Below are 16,387 nucleotides of genomic sequence, written 5' to 3'. Positions count from 1 at the left end.
CAAAAAAATATACGTATTTTGGAAATGTTGAGTCGAATTAGTCTAAAATCGATTAATTTTATGAAAGAAAACCTTTCAAACAGCCGTAGTCCGTAAACTATGATTCCTACAAAATTGATTCATAAAGAACGGAACGTATCTACCGTCTTATAGGGGGATCTACTGTATACTTTTCTATATAATATACTTGTCAAATAATAATAAATAAATGTATGTACAGTACCTGATTAAATTGATTATTATTTACGTAAAATAAGTAATTCATTTTTAGTTGTACTTAGTTAGTTTTTTTTTATGGCGCTCAGTTGTAAGGGCTGTATACATCTAACGCAGTAATTATAAAATTTACATACCAAAATATAAGGAGTACTTGAGAAACGACTAATGGGCTAATGGGGTACATCAACAAAAAAGGTTGAGAACCACTGATATATATCAAGCAATATTTTTATTGTGACATCATCACAATGCTGGGCTGCAATTTTTCACCACAGTGCTCTCTATTTTAGTAGTGTCTTGTCTCTGTATAACATATTTTTCCTGTTAACAATGAAGTCACGCTGGTCATCTAACTTGGGTCACAAACTGGTGGCCATGGGCCAGATACGACTCATTAAGGCTTCATATCTGGCCCACAGTCTTGATGATTTCTTTTCTAAAAATCAATATTTCTAACATCTTGCAGCAGTTAAAACAAAAAATTCAAACATCAAAATGTTTATATAAGTCATAAGGGCCTGGAAACAAAAGGGCCTTTGTTAGAGCCTTTTTTAAATTGCAGTATGTTTTGATTTATCAACATTTATATTTACATCATTTTGATATTTAAGAGAATTTGTAACCTAGTGAGTTTTTTAGCATTTTATTGTAAAATTGAAATGAATTCATCCACTAGAAAAAGTGTTTTTTACCTCTCCTGAAAAGTTTCTTTTTTGGCATTTACAACATTATGGCATTTCATGCTTCACATATATATATATATATATTCATTTGGGATTCCCTGCCCCTAAGCTTTTTATATCTGGTATCTGCTTTCATCTATCTAACTCCATTCTTCAGATTAAGGAAGAATAGACAGATGGATGCCTGTGGGAATTTATAGGTCTACAATTTTTGAAAATTGCAGCCCAATAATGGTAATGATATCAACATCTGTCATTATTTCAGTTTTCGATGTTTTATTAATTTAAAATAATTGCTTTTCAACAGATTGCCCAGTAGCAAAGAATAGAAGTTAAAATTATTTTTTAAGTATAGTGAATGAAAAAATTTATATGAAAAACTTACTGCATCTATTGCCTTTGTGTCAGCACCTGCATCAACCAAAATTTGATATATTTCTCCTCCGTCTAGTAGAAATGCTGCATAATGAAGTGGTGTTCTCCCTTGCTATATAAAAAGAAATTTCAGTACTTAAATTTATGATTAAAACAATTAATCATTACAACTATAAAAGTCTCTCAACAATAGGGATTATCGATTAAGTATTTTAATTTTATTGTCAAATAGTTTTGCATTTATCAGTTTATTTTTAAAGAACTTTTGTTGAATATTTCGTTATTCAACACTTCCTTCCTTCTTTTAATACAGAATAATTGCATTATGTTTTAATAATTTTGCAGTATGCAGTCATAATCCATGATATATTGCCATGGTGGCCAAACTGTACAGCCTAATTATACAATTTTTTTTTATAAACTTAAACTTTATATATATATAATACTGTTCTATTAGAGAATGTGGCTCTTGCATATTTCTGATAAGCAATATATGGCTTCTATCATAACAAGGTTTGATCGCCTAATATATCAGGTTGTGCATAAATTCTGTCTGATGTGCATATTGACAAATTGAAACACGTTTTACATGATTGGTGCATAATGTGATATATTGTTTTATTCACATTGGAAAGAACAGTATGTTTGTAAATTTTGAAGTGTGTACATATACTGTACATTGCTCCAATTTTGTTTTTATGTTGTATCAAAGATAGAAGTGTGGGGTCCATCAGCAATGGGCCGATTCGGACGATAGAGGGCGCAAAGAAAGGGAAAAAGCAAGCTTTGAACTGGTCACCACTTTCCGACCAACAGCTACTGGGAACGGACGTTAGGATAAGCGGTCAGTGCAAACAACTGTAACCTTCGATTGATGTCAAGCTGTATATACATTGTATTGTACATTACTGTATAAATTTGTAAATAAAGAAAGGGATATTAAATTCCGACTGACGTATTTTCAACAACATCGAGCGATTTCATAGGGGGATCAAACCCTAAAGAAGTGATCAAAGAACATATTTGACAAGTTATTCTTTATGAGTACAAAAAAAAATAACACAAGCAAATTGGCTAAAATTTTTTAAAGTGTCTATGGAAATGATGATGTGAATGAATGGATGTGTCTGAGATGGTTTGCAAAGTTTTGAAATGGTGACTTCAGTTTGTAGATGCTGGGAATGAGTATACTGGGCATCCTTCTGATTATGACATAGAGGCCATGAAAATGCAGGTGGAAAATAAACCCTTCACAATATGAGAAATTGCACAAGAACTAGACATAAGTTATGTGACCATTCATCAGCATTTGAAACAGCTGGAAAAAGTGCTGAATTTGGGAAAATGGGTGCTGCATGACCTGTCACCAGAACAACTTGAGGAGTCATAGTTGGTAAAATTCTTTTGACTCTGGTGACTTTGACTTTAAATTTTACTATTTGTAAAATGTAAAGTAATGAAAATACTTTTAAATTAGAATCTAAAAAAATTTATTCAAAAATGGATACTTCAATAAATTTAGATATCACAAAGATGTTCATCTATAAAGGCCATTTCACAGCAAAATTTTATGCATATTGCATACAATGTGCTGTATACTTTTAGAAAATAACATTAACATAAAAGAATATATTCACATTGCCTAGAGAGCCAATGTACTACCGGACTTGGTATGTTTTTGCTATTACTCAACCAAAAATTATAAAACTTTACACAATACTTAACTGACTTTGCATTTATAAAAAAAATCTTAATCTTTATATTTATTATTTTTTTGAGTAATTCATATGCTACATGAAAAAATTGAAACTAAGTACCATATGAGCTGCTCAAAAACCAAATTTTAAGTTTTTATAGAATTTGAATTCAAGTAAAAATTTAGAAATGATAATGTCAAAATTTTTAGCAATTTTTCTTTGGTAAAGATGAGCTTGGCACTTAGGTGAAATGTAGAAAACAATAATACAGGAAAAATCTTGTAGGTACCATTTCCAACCACCAAGCTTGTCTTTACCAAAGAAAAACTGCTAAGAAAAATTTTGGCTGTCATCTAAATTGTCATCAGTTTTTATTTAGCATAATTTTTTTATATCTGAGATATATTTGTTTGGATATCAATTATTTTTGTTTAATAATTGTATTATTTCATCAAGACATAAGATGATGACATACAATTTGGTTGGCATTCATGACTGAATGTGCTGTCAACCGACACTTTTGATACACCATTTAGAAAAATTGTTATAAAAAGTTTTAATTGGCATAAATTTGAGCTTTTGTAATTCTGAGTAACATTTTCAAAAAAAATTCATTTGTTTTCATGCAATATTACCTTTATATGCATAAAATTAAGCTGTAAAGCTGAATTAGCTCTATGGAAAACTCCTGTGAACTTTGACCTAGTGACCCAGAAGTTTGGCTAGCACCTCACTGATAATGAGAAAGGCTTAAGTTTAAAGTTTTAGCTTTCCAGACCACTAGTTTTTTCTCTATGAGTATCTTCAGTGCCAGATGAAGAAAAAGAAGAAAATACAACTTTTTTGGCAATTTTTTTTTTACTTTTTAATTGCTTATATTTCAGCAACCACATTACAGAAAATCTTGAAAAATTTTGTACACTACCTAAGAAAACAATTTACTTTCAAATGAGATATTTGGAATTACTTCAGGAGTTTTGAGGTGGAGAAATTGACTCCTGATTGTGGGTCTATGAAAAAGTTAAATATGAAAATGTGATTAATAAAAGAAATGCAGAAACTGTGTCAGTATGGCTACTATTAGCTAATAGGTTGTAATTTATGTCAACAACCTATTAGCTAATAGAGATGTTATAAAATGGGAAATGAATAATGATTCTAAGATTATAAATTCTAATACAGTTGACTTGCCTTATAACAAACACCAATAGAGCAAATTCTTGTGTTAAAGAAAATTTACCATTTCCCTGGCAAAACACCATTGTCACAACGTTTAATGCACTGAGTTGAACAAATTTTACCAGAATTCATTAAATCAAACTGTAAATTACCTTCATAACCCCAAGGAATAACCTTATTTCCAATAATGGTTACTTTATACACTTTTTGAAGTGAACAATAATAAGTGTTAATAAATTTTCCAACAGATTTTCTTCTTCTAGTAAACAAAGACAGATTTGACCTCTGATTGTAGAGCAATTCAAACTTCTAGTTTTAGCAGACCATTCTACTGTACCCAGAAAATAGGGGTTAAAGTTTAAGGATGTCCACCCCTTTGAATGGATGAGATCATATGCAAATATGCTAGTTTGGATATTGGGGGTGCATACTTTGTTTGAAAAAGAAATTTTTTTGGGGTCAAAAAGAGTAAAAATGAGCCAAATTTGATGCAATCTTCAACAGAAAAAAATCACAGATTTCTTTTAGCTTTGCTTTGTTTAACCACTCTGATATACTGTTCCACACTAAACAGTGAATACCATTTCCTCCTCAATTTATTTGATTTGAAAATCATTTAGATCATTAATTCATTTTTGTAAATAAATTTTATTTTAACTATGTTTAGTAAATCAATTCAAAATATTATAATTTAGAGATTTCAATTGTCTGTTAATGCTTAACTCTGTAAATTATACAGCCTTAACCTTGACCCTGAAAATCATTAATTATGAATTTTCAATAAAGCAAACTAACTACTGTTCCCTAGTGATTTGTATTAAAATGAGTTGACTGTATAGAGTTTTACTAATTTAGCAGATTATACTGGTGAATTCATTACAGGAAATGAGCTCAAAATATTTCATGACAGTAAACTTATTCAATATACAGTCTTTAGTAACTTGCTGAATACAGTGGTATCACAAAAACATTCAGATACCAAAGGCACTCATTAATTATAATTTTTCTATTGTCAAGAAATTTTAAATTACAAGTTTTTGAAAAAATTTGTCCAAATTATGTAAAGTCCAAGTTGGCAGGGTTNCTGTTATGTTAAAAATTTCCAGATATAAAAATAATTCAAACATATAAAAAATGATTAGAATTAGAATTGAAAATTACTTAAATATTTTTGAATTTTTGAATATTCAAGTTTTAAATAAAATTATTGGAATACAAAAGTATATTACAATCATTAATATGTATAGCTTAAATGATGCACTTATAACTTGGTGAAACTTAAAAACCTGGATCAAAAACATTCACATGTAAGTTTCAGCATGTTAAAAGTGCATTAATTAAAGTTAAGTGACCACAATGGCTAGATCACCCTTAATATGTAAGATAATTAATCCATTAATTTTTTAAATAAAGTAAAATATAAAATTCAGCTTTGGTGATTATTTAAATGTGATAATTTTTGTCAAATTCTAAGAATACTTGGGACTAGATAGAATATGGTATTACTTACAGGTTAGACCCCAGTTTTTGTGTCATGATTTTCACATGCAAAAATTTTGCATTGTACTTCAATCAAATTAGTTTGGATATGCATTTTTAACATTTTTACATTTTAACTCTAAACATTGAGGTTTCCACAAGCATGTCAAACAATAATCAGCCATTTGCTACAATTATTACAGCCATTATGCTGCAATTAACTTAACCAATTAAAGCTGAAGTTATTTTTTTTACACAATAAAATTTGAAAATGCTGTTGAAAATCCACATAATGCTGTTTTACTTGCATTATGTAGATGACATTCTCAGAGCATGGGAAAATACAGATGAGACATTTTTCACATTAGAACAATAAATGTCCAGTGTTTACCCCTCTATTAACTTTACGTGGAAAAAAGAGGTTGATGCGGCAATAACATTCTTGAATTTGCACATACATAGATCACCCAAAGGGCTACTATTCTCAGTTTTTCATAAGTTTAATAAGGTGTCTCATATCATCCCTGCTGTCACTTTCCAACCTTTGTGATATGTTGATACTGCTATTGCTGCCCTCACTAGAAGAGTTATTATCATCAATGCAACCACTTGTAAACCGATGAGTAGAGCACCATCAGTTTGGCAGTATGCACAGCTGGTTTTTCACATGCTAAGTTCATGCATGTGCATAATATGGTGAGGGAATCTCTATTTCTAAACACAACACTATGTAACAAGAGGAAGATGTCAATGGTTCAACTGCCATTACTGTACCGTGGACCCCTCTCCATATATATTGCCATATATTCAGGCAACATAACTTTCTCCTGTCCCTATCCCTGCTACTGGATTTACACAGACTCATCTGCAACAATTGGGATAAACTCTCCACCTCTGAAAAATTGGGAGTCTATGCTATGCTGTTAGAGAATTCTGTAATGGGGATGAACACACTGATACATTGGGGCCATAACACAAATGCATGCTAGCTGCCTAACTGAGCACCAGGATGAAAGGAAAGTGTACCATGGAGTCGGAAAAAGGGTGCTCAAACAGAACTACAACCCATTGTAGGCTTAAACAATGCTACTCAGACACTGCAGCAACTAGAAAATCATTTTCATATGGGAATCTCTCCTTACAACAACCTTGGAGCCATGCAATACTCCCACACTTGACCTGCTCATCACGTGAGTTGCCCTATATAAATGACTAAACAGTGATATGTGTCTTCTATCACATTTTTGACATGGGTGTATATCCACACATACACTTCATGACGTTTCAATCTCTTGCATAATCAAATTTTGATCACACTCATAATGACTTTTAATTTCAATTTAAATGATTTTTTTATTTATATTAGAATATTGTGTTCTATCAATTTCATTTAATTTAAATTTCATTTGCTTGAAGATGATGAACATAAGTTTGTTGAAAGCACTAGCAAAAATAAAAAACTGTTAATGCCACACTCAGTGTATATATTTACTTTCTCTCTATTTGTTTTTGTATGTCATCACATTTTAGTTTTTTAATGTAATTTATATTTTGATTAAAAAAAATTGATTCTTACTTCAAATTTAATTTGTTCAAATATCCTCCTGGAATAAATTAAAGTTGAAGTATGAAACACCATTCTATTACTATTGCTAATTTACTATTTCTGTATCTTATGCCAATAATTATTAAAGCTGTTTTGTTATATACCACTTTCTAGAGAAAATACCGCTACAAATAAGTGTCACCTCTAAGACTTTAGATTTCCAGTACAGTTTGAGTATAATAGATGAATGAACGTTTTCAATTCTATTTTCTTGTATAAACTACAAGGAAAGTAATGCAATATCGTGTGTGGTGATATGCCTGTGAAGACCATATGCATCAATAATTATATTTTATTCTCTCATAGTTTTCCTACAGCATTAAAATACAGTTTTGGAATACTTCATTCAAATTTTTATTATTGATTCATTACTAGTTAAAGCAATTTTTATTTAAAAATGTTCAAAATTCTTGACATTCCACATTTGGAACAATAGTGAACCTGAAGCAGATTCTGGACAAAGAATCAAAAACGTTCGTTCATCTATTATACTCGAACTGTACCAGAAATCTAAAGGCTTAGAAGTGACACTTATTTGTATCAGTATTTTCTCTAGAAAGTGCTATTTTGTTATAAAAATAATTCCAAAAGTATATTTATGATATGATATGGCTATTTTAATTTATGTATTTATGTATATAACAGGATATACAGCTACTTTATGTATTTTTACCTATTCATATTGCATGATCAGTTACTGGTATTTTCTGTCTATCAATATATGTTAGTTTGGTGGAATGTGGACTCACTCATAATGTGGGTTGGCATTTTGGAGCCAAGACACCTGGGTCCTATTGAGTCCTAAATTTAATAGGACTCAAGAATATTAACAAACATTTTAGATGAAATTAAAAAAACTATAAATTAAATTTTTTAAATTTAAATTTAATATATATTACACTTACAATATCTTGAACAGATTTGCTAGCACCACCATTTAAAAGAATATTATACATGTCTTTATTATCTCGTAAAACTGCTGCATAATGTAATGGCGTTCTTCCATCCTGTAATTATATTACAGTATTTGGAAAGTTAGATTTCTTTTCAAGTTCAAATATAATAATTTTTAATATATCTTTAAATCCTTACCATATCAGTAATATTTAATGAAAGTGGAAAATTATTCACAATATATTCAGCAACATCATAATTTTCATACCAGACAGCCTTATGAAGTGGAGTTGCACCTAATTGGTCAGTTGCAATTGCAAAACTTTTATGATCTAAAAGTTTTGTAATTTCTTGTAAACGACCTCTCATAGCAGCACGATGTACATCATGAATTCTTTTCTGAAATATACAATGAAATATTTTTGATAAATTCTTTTATATATTGATCACAGTCTTATAATCAAAAGTTTTTATTAAACTTTAGTCTGCTACTAAATTTAATTGTTCAGTACTTTACCAAATAGAAAGGCACCATTGTAAGAAAGTCATTTATTGTTGGATTTGGTGATGTTTCTCCCAAAAGCAAACCTCCATGTCCTCTGAGAATAATATCTTCCAAAGCTTCTAAATTTCCTTTATTAATTAATTCTTTTATTTGAACTCTTCCAACAGTAGATTCTAAAATAAATTTATATTTGATTCAAAAATATATTTAACATAATTGAATATTTTTTCCAAAATAAGTTCTGCTTACAGTCAGGTTGCTGTATTGTTTTCCTAGTAGAGGAGATAACAATCTTTTTTTAAAAAATAAAATCATACAGAAAACAGACCCAGTCATTTGGAAATCTAGTTGAATATATATTCTGCTCACTCATCAATTTATTACATTGAATATTCAAATTGAATTTAAAACATGAAATAAAAAGAACATGGAAGCACAAGAAAAAGGATAAAACAACAATATAAGTTGGTTGTTAATGTTAAAAATATCATGAAGCAAAAATTTAAACTAAGGTAGAATTTTGTAAAACAATTTTCATGTGGTGGATAATGATCCTGCATTTTGATAGTTAATTAATACACCCATATCTTCTATTAGCCTTACAGATTTCTTGTCTTAGTCTTGTTGGAATTTTTAGCAATAAATTATCAAAACTTAGCAGAACTGATTTTGGGAACAAGATTTTTAATTTATATCTATTACAAAATGTATTTTTTATATGTTGATTTAATAACATTAAAAAATTAAAAAAATAACTTTTTAATATACAGTGGGTGATCAGTTAACGAACAGATCGGATAACAAACAAATCAGATAACGAACACTTTTGCGAAAGATTTTTACTGACAACGAACACATGATTGGATCACACAAGAACAAACACAAGAAGAAGCGACGTAAAATAATGAATACTGATTGGTCTTCCCTTGTCTTTGGGCAACAATTCAAAACTTTTTGGAGTGTGGAAGACGTTGACATTGACGCTCAAGCTGGTATATACTGATCGGATAGTATTCCTTCAAACTTTGAAACTCTCCCTTGTAATTCCAGCCTTTTATTTTTCTGACAAAACAATTCTTTTATGTATTTGCGAGACTGTCGGGTAGGTACTTGTTAAGTTTTGCATCTGTTTTTCTTTTCAAAAGGTGAGAGTATAATAGCAAAGGTAGAGAGTGGGCAGAAGATGCCTAATGTTGCTGGGCAGTATGGCATGAACAGGTCTACAGTAGGCCGCAGTTCAATCTTATTTAAGAAAAATACTGTATAATCAAGAAGACTCAAGCAGCTTAAGGAGTACCAAAAATCACATCTGAGATATAAAGAACATTGAAGAGTTTATAATAGAACCTGAAACGGATCTGATGACAGAACGCCATGAACTCTTGAATGAAGAATACCAAGAAACTAGGTGAGATATGTTTTCTTCTGAAAAAAGAGGATTAATGCCAGTATCTGCTATTAATTAAAGATCTTTTGAAGAAGTGGAAGGATGTCAGAACAACGGTCTTAGAATGGCATCCAAACCAGGTTGAGGCTTTGGGATCTCTACAATTACAATGCTATTAATTACTTACGAAAAATCCTGAAGAAGAGAGAAAAGCAATTGACATTAGACAGATTCTTTAACCTTTTCAAACAGAAAAAACATGACTAATAAAAATCAAGACTGTGTATGTATGTATTTTTATTATTACATATAAATAAAAGTAGTAAGAAAGTATATATTTTTTATTTTTGGGGGTCTCCAGAACGAATTAATTAAATTCCCATTGAAACCTATGGTAAATCGATAATCGGTTAACGAACAATTCGGATAGCAAACAAAGTCTTGGAACGGATTGTTTGTTAACTGATTACCCACTGTATATATTTTTGATAAAACTTACTAAAGTATCCTTTTTTAGAATTCATTGTTGAATTTGATTTTTTTGGTTTAATCTTCCTTATATCGTTATTCAAATATCCATCCCTTAATTCCCGAAGTGTTGTTTCATCTTGTATTTTCATGTAATGTTCAGGTAGATTACCATACTGAAAATATTGCAATTTACATAATTCTGTATTTAATATAATACTAATGAAATGATAGCAAAAAACTTAATATCTTATATATATATAAGCTTTATTATTCTCATATAATTATTTGTTTCATATGAAAAAGTTTTGTAACAGAAGAAATACAGTTTTCACAATTTGTCTCAAGAAGATAAAGGTTTACTCCAATAAGTGAAATTGTCGTTCCTTTGATGCAAAAATGAAGAAATTGTGAAGATTTTGTCCATTTTTTTTCTCTACATAAAAGTTTAAATGAATTCATTTTCCAGATTAATTAATTATAAGCAAAAATAAATGTATGGATCATTTTGAAACTGTAATCTGTTTTTAGAAAATTTTATACACATTTTTCTATTATTGTATTATCAGCAAACCTCCATGTCCTCTGAGAATAATATCTTCCAANTATCACTAATAAAATTACTAATTATATTAATTAATCAAAAATATTTTATAGTATTAACTTTACTTTGCAAAATTTGCTATATATTTGGAATGTCTAACAATTATTATTTAAAAACTTTTACTAGATCAAATATACTCACATGATCTCTTATATGTAATGTTGTATCATAGCGATCTAAAAGATATAAAATGATGTCTTTGTATCCAAAAATTACTGCTTTATGTAAAGGAGTGGCTCCAACATGATCCCGACAAGCTGCAAGTTTTTTACGATCGACAAGATGTTGTAACTCTCTTAATTTGCCTTTCGAGACTGCACTATGTATTTCGTATATTTTATTCTGAAATGTATTTTAATAATTGAATTAAAACAATTATATAAAATACTGCATAAATCATATTATTACTAAGAATTAATTTTTAAATTAGATAAAAAAAATTATATTTCTATATTTTATTAGCAGTTACCAATAAAATATGTAATTTTTTTTTTTTACTATTCACATTCCATGGACATTAGTGAAACTTTAAATATAAATAAGTTCAAACTAAGCTAAATGCCTGTACATATACAGAATATGCAGTAAAGGCAATGACAGATAAGGCTACTTTCTTTTTTGCTTCTCACTGTTACCTACAGAGGAATCTGAAGCTCTTTTTGACATTTTCACAGTTCTCAGTCACAAAATCATATATTAACAACAGATCTGCCTGGCAGGAATTCTGAGACATGACCAATACAACACACTCACAAGGTGTAGGTTGAGTATGTCACATAAGGCATGAAAGCATGTTTGACACCAAATGTGAGCTTTGGAGTGCAGAGAACCTCCATGAAAAACTTGGTTTTTAGAGCTTTTTGATTTTCAAAATTTTGGGTAAGGGATTATATAACTGTACATCTTTTCCTTGAAAATAACACTAAAATTTATAATTAAATTATTATTAGTAATTAATTTTTTATATTAAAATATCATTCATTCATTTATGATCATATTATTCATGTCATTGTAAAATTTTGAACGTGAATTGCTTGCCAAATATACAAGGTAAGAACCAAAAGTTTTTGGCCTAACTATGTTTTATATGCTATGGATATAAAACAATGTTGTCATTTTTCAATGTAGTCTCCTTTGTAGTTCAACACACTTATTACATCTTGGGAATTAGCATTTCAATATCCTTCAAAAATAGTCTGCAGTTTTGTCTAAAAATGCCCCTTAAACTGCTTCCTGAAACTTTTCATCACTTTTTTTGAGTTTCAGAAACAGATGATAATTGCTAGGAGCCAGGTCCGGACTGCAGTACAGATGGTCAAGCTCCTCAAATCCAAACTCCTTCACAGCAGCCTTGGCAATGGCAGCTGAGTGCACCAGTGCATTGTCTTGCAAGAGGTGAACATGATGCAAATTAATGCAACAAGTCTAACTAAAATAAATGTTTTCAAGCAACTTATGCAAATTGGCAGAAAAAAAGCTGTCTTATTAATCCACATACAGATGGTGCTATCTGATACTATCATTATTTTATTCCCATCATGTCTAAAATATAGTTAGGCCAGAAATTTTTGGCACCTATCACATAAAATAAATAATTCCTATAGTTCAAAAATTTTAAAATGGAAGAAATTTTCCTGTAAAATTTGACTGAAAAATGTAATTAGTTTGAATATATGTTTATATATATATTGAATTTATAAATATATGTAAAAACACATACTTTGTAATTCAATAATAATTTTAAGCTAATTAGTGAATTGAATCAGCAACTTATTATTTTAACATTATTTTAAGGTTACTAAAATAAAAGTTTTGTTATGTTAGAAAATACTTTGTATGTAGGGTTGACAATTGTTTGGGATTTTTTGAACTGTATGGAATTTCAATTATTTTTTAAAAAATTGTTTGGAAATCAAAAACTATAAATGTTCTGAAAAATGAACAAATTGGGTGTATGTGTTTTTAGCTTATCCCTTTTTCCTCATGATAAGTTGACACCTCTAATTGTAATTCAAATTATTTTCATTTCCACTTGTTTGCTTTTTTCAATTTTTATCTCTTTTCATCCTACAGGCACTAACAGGACATGTTTTAAGCAACCATACTCATTGTAGGTTTAGCAGATCCACATAATGTAGCAAGGTATTGAGGGACAGGGCAAGAAATACCCAAAACAGACTGCCTAAGAAAAATTCCTTGGGTTGCTTGCATGGATTCAATCTTGGGTCCCAGAAAGATAGGCTGATACCTTAATCATATCAGCCATCCAGCTATTTCATCACTATCACTATCACAATCAAGGAAGAAAAAATGTTTTTATGTTTGTTTCTAGGTTTTCTTTGCTCATCACTTTTTTCAAATTGATGGTTTTTCCACACTGTTTGGAATTTGTTACTCTGAAAGTTCACAACCCTATTTGTCTGATGATATTCTTTCTTGCAACTGTTGACTTTATTATTTATGTATTTTGAAGCAATGCTATATAACTCAAGGAGCCAAATTTTCAACTAATTTTCACTTTATATCTCTCAAATTGCTTGGAAATTGCATGAAAGCTGAAGATTGAACTATACTTCTATTATTTTGGTTTTCCTTAAGGAATACTCTAAGGATTTTTATTCATTATATTTTTAGAAGTTAGTAACTTTTTGTAATATTATTTTTATTTTTATATAACTTTTTGTATTTGCTTACTTTATATTTTTATCAGTTGTTACCATCTCTCTTTATAAACATTTGAATAGGATGTTGAATGTGTTCAGTTTTAAATTATTTTTAAATGTAACCTGAGGACAAGTTGAAAACATTTAGCACATAAATGTTTAAATTTTTCCCTGTTTAAGGTGGTGTTGTTATTACCAAGTTTATCAAGTAAATGTTTTTATATTTTAAATACAACTGTAAACAAATATGTATAGAACATATTACTGGATAAATATAAAGTATAACAGAAAAAATAAGAACATAAAAAGTAAAACATATGCAAAAAACCAAAAATTCAGCAAAATAAATGTAAATTTAATGAAAAACAAATGTTTTTGACAGCTTTAGCAATCATCATCATGTTTTGAAAAGGAACTTACAAATCAAATAACAAAACTTTTTAAAAATCATGAAACAGGCATAAATTGGTCAATGAAGCAAATGTGAATTCATGTGTTAATCAATTAGAAAAATTCATTTACTGGATTTCAAAAAGATCCTCATTTTTCTAATTGATTAACACATGAATTCACATTTGCTTCATTGACCAATTTATGCCTGTTTTATGTTCTAAAAAATTGTTTGAAATTGTTTCTTTTTAGAACAATTTGTAACCTAATATAAGTATAAGTAAAAAACAAAACCTTTAAACAATCCAGCAAATCGTTTTTAATATCTTAAAAATGCTTTCAAACGTTTTAAGCAATCATCCTCAGTTATCATTTTGAATCAATTCAAAATGATAACTGAGGATGATTACTTAAAGCATTCGAAAGCGTTTTTAAGATATTAAAAACAATTTGCTGGATTGTTTAAAGGTTTTGTTTTTTACTTATAATTTGTAACCTGATGATGATTGCTAAAAGCTGTCAAAAATATTAGTTTTCATTAAATTTACATTTATTTTTGCTGGATTTTTGAATCAAACAAACAACTAACAAAACACTAAATAGTTAGGGACTCAACAAGTTTTGTAAGATAAAACATTTTTTGTGAGTAAGTTCATCTTATCATCTCTTTAAATGCAAACTTCAAAATTTGAAACGTTGTTTGTTGTTCAATTAATGTTAAAAATTAACAAATTTGAATTGCAGATATATTGAGTGCTTGATATTTAAACTCTTTAAAAATGAGAACATGCATAACAATTTAAAACAAAATGCAGATATTACTTGACTAAAATTATTTTAAAAAAACACATGACAATATTAGACTTTTTTAAATGCAAGTTATATAACAAAAGATAATTAAAAATTAATCTACAATAAATTATAAGGGTATTAAAAGTATATATACAAAATTCATTTATACATAAAATTTACAAAGATCATCAAATAATATTACTGTTTTTGTATTTATCTGAAAAGATATAATTTAGGACTAACTTGAAACATTGGTACTTGACGAAGAAATTTATTAACTTGAGGAAGACGAGCAGTCCTACCGATAAGAAGGTCACCATAGCCGTCTAAAACTGCTTGTTCTAACTTTTCCATAGCTCCTAATTTTAGCCATAGAGAAATTGTTTCTTCACTAATTGTTGGTGCTAAAGCTTGTGGTAAATAGTTGGCTGTTCGAACTGGAGGAAGTGTTGATGTTGTTGTTGCCATGTTTCCTATATCTGTATATTTAAATCCTTCAAAACAAGTGAAATAAAAAGTTTGTTACAAAGTTTATTCAAAGATTATGAAATAATATAATTCAAAATATAATATTAATTAATTAAATTTGTAAAATATTAATAAAATCAAAGTTTATTTATATATATGAGTATATTATTAAAAAACGAAAAATAAAAGATTATATATTTTTAAAAATGTTTATAAATATTCATTCAGTTCTTTTGCATTCAATGAGCTAAAACTTTAATTTTTTAATGATGTAAATTCTTATTTTTGTAAAATAAATTTGATAATTTTATAATTTGAAATATTAAATAAATTTTACTATTTCATATGAAATTATAAAGTGGGTTCTAAGACCCTATTTATAATGTCTGTTTTGTAATTAACCATGGCATCTTCAGATACAACAAATCAACATTATTGGATTATTGCTTTCCCATCTTAGTCTGTTATAATTTTATAAATTTGCAATATTAACAAGATTATTTTTGTTACAATATTTAATATTTTATCATCATCAATACACTAAATTAAGTATTTAGCTTAAATACATGAAAAAAAAATGAGATAACAAAAATTTTATAATTAAAATTTTTTGCATAAATAATAAAATTTATTAATTGTAAAATTTTTGCTATTTTTTTTTTTTTTTGCTATTTTTTAATTATATTAAATTTGCTATTTATTTTTGCTATTTTTTAATTATATTGCTACCAAGTGGATTTTTGTCAGCCAGACTTTTATTCAATGGGAGGAAGCAATGCCAATTTTTCAAAAAACAGTTGGAAGTACTTGAAAAACAATTCTTTGAATGTTTTCACACGTTTTGATAATGATTGATTTCTGTTTTCAGGTTAAGCTTGCACAACTTTATTTATTTACTTTTGTTGTTTTTAATCTTTCCAATAAACCTTGTTGTGTTTTGAGAAACCATCGTTTGTCTTGTGTCAGTATAATTAAACA

At 28.6% G+C, this 16,387-nt stretch overlaps 1 protein-coding gene across 1 annotated transcript in view; it reads right to left on the bottom strand.

The window, feature by feature from the left end:
- LOC111635956 (inversin-like) overlaps positions 1-15,409 on the bottom strand; it is a 20,387-nt gene extending 4,978 nt beyond the window's left edge. The window contains exons 1-7 of the mRNA XM_023381102.1: positions 15,185-15,409; positions 11,234-11,438; positions 10,524-10,694; positions 8,650-8,810; positions 8,331-8,531; positions 8,144-8,245; positions 1,288-1,389 (exon numbers count right to left, since the gene is read on the bottom strand). Of these exons, the coding sequence (XP_023236870.1) occupies positions 1,288-1,389; positions 8,144-8,245; positions 8,331-8,531; positions 8,650-8,810; positions 10,524-10,694; positions 11,234-11,438; positions 15,185-15,409 (1,167 nt within the window). The remainder of the gene's footprint in view (positions 1-1,287; positions 1,390-8,143; positions 8,246-8,330; positions 8,532-8,649; positions 8,811-10,523; positions 10,695-11,233; positions 11,439-15,184) is intronic.
- Between the last annotated feature and the right edge of the window lie 978 nt (positions 15,410-16,387).

This window comes from Centruroides sculpturatus, unplaced genomic scaffold (genome assembly GCF_000671375.1).
Source record: "Centruroides sculpturatus isolate CEXI.00-Female unplaced genomic scaffold, Cexi_2.0 scaffold954, whole genome shotgun sequence".
Lineage (NCBI taxonomy): Eukaryota > Metazoa > Arthropoda > Arachnida > Scorpiones > Buthidae > Centruroides > Centruroides sculpturatus.
This window is presented reverse-complemented; position numbering and strand designations above follow the sequence as displayed.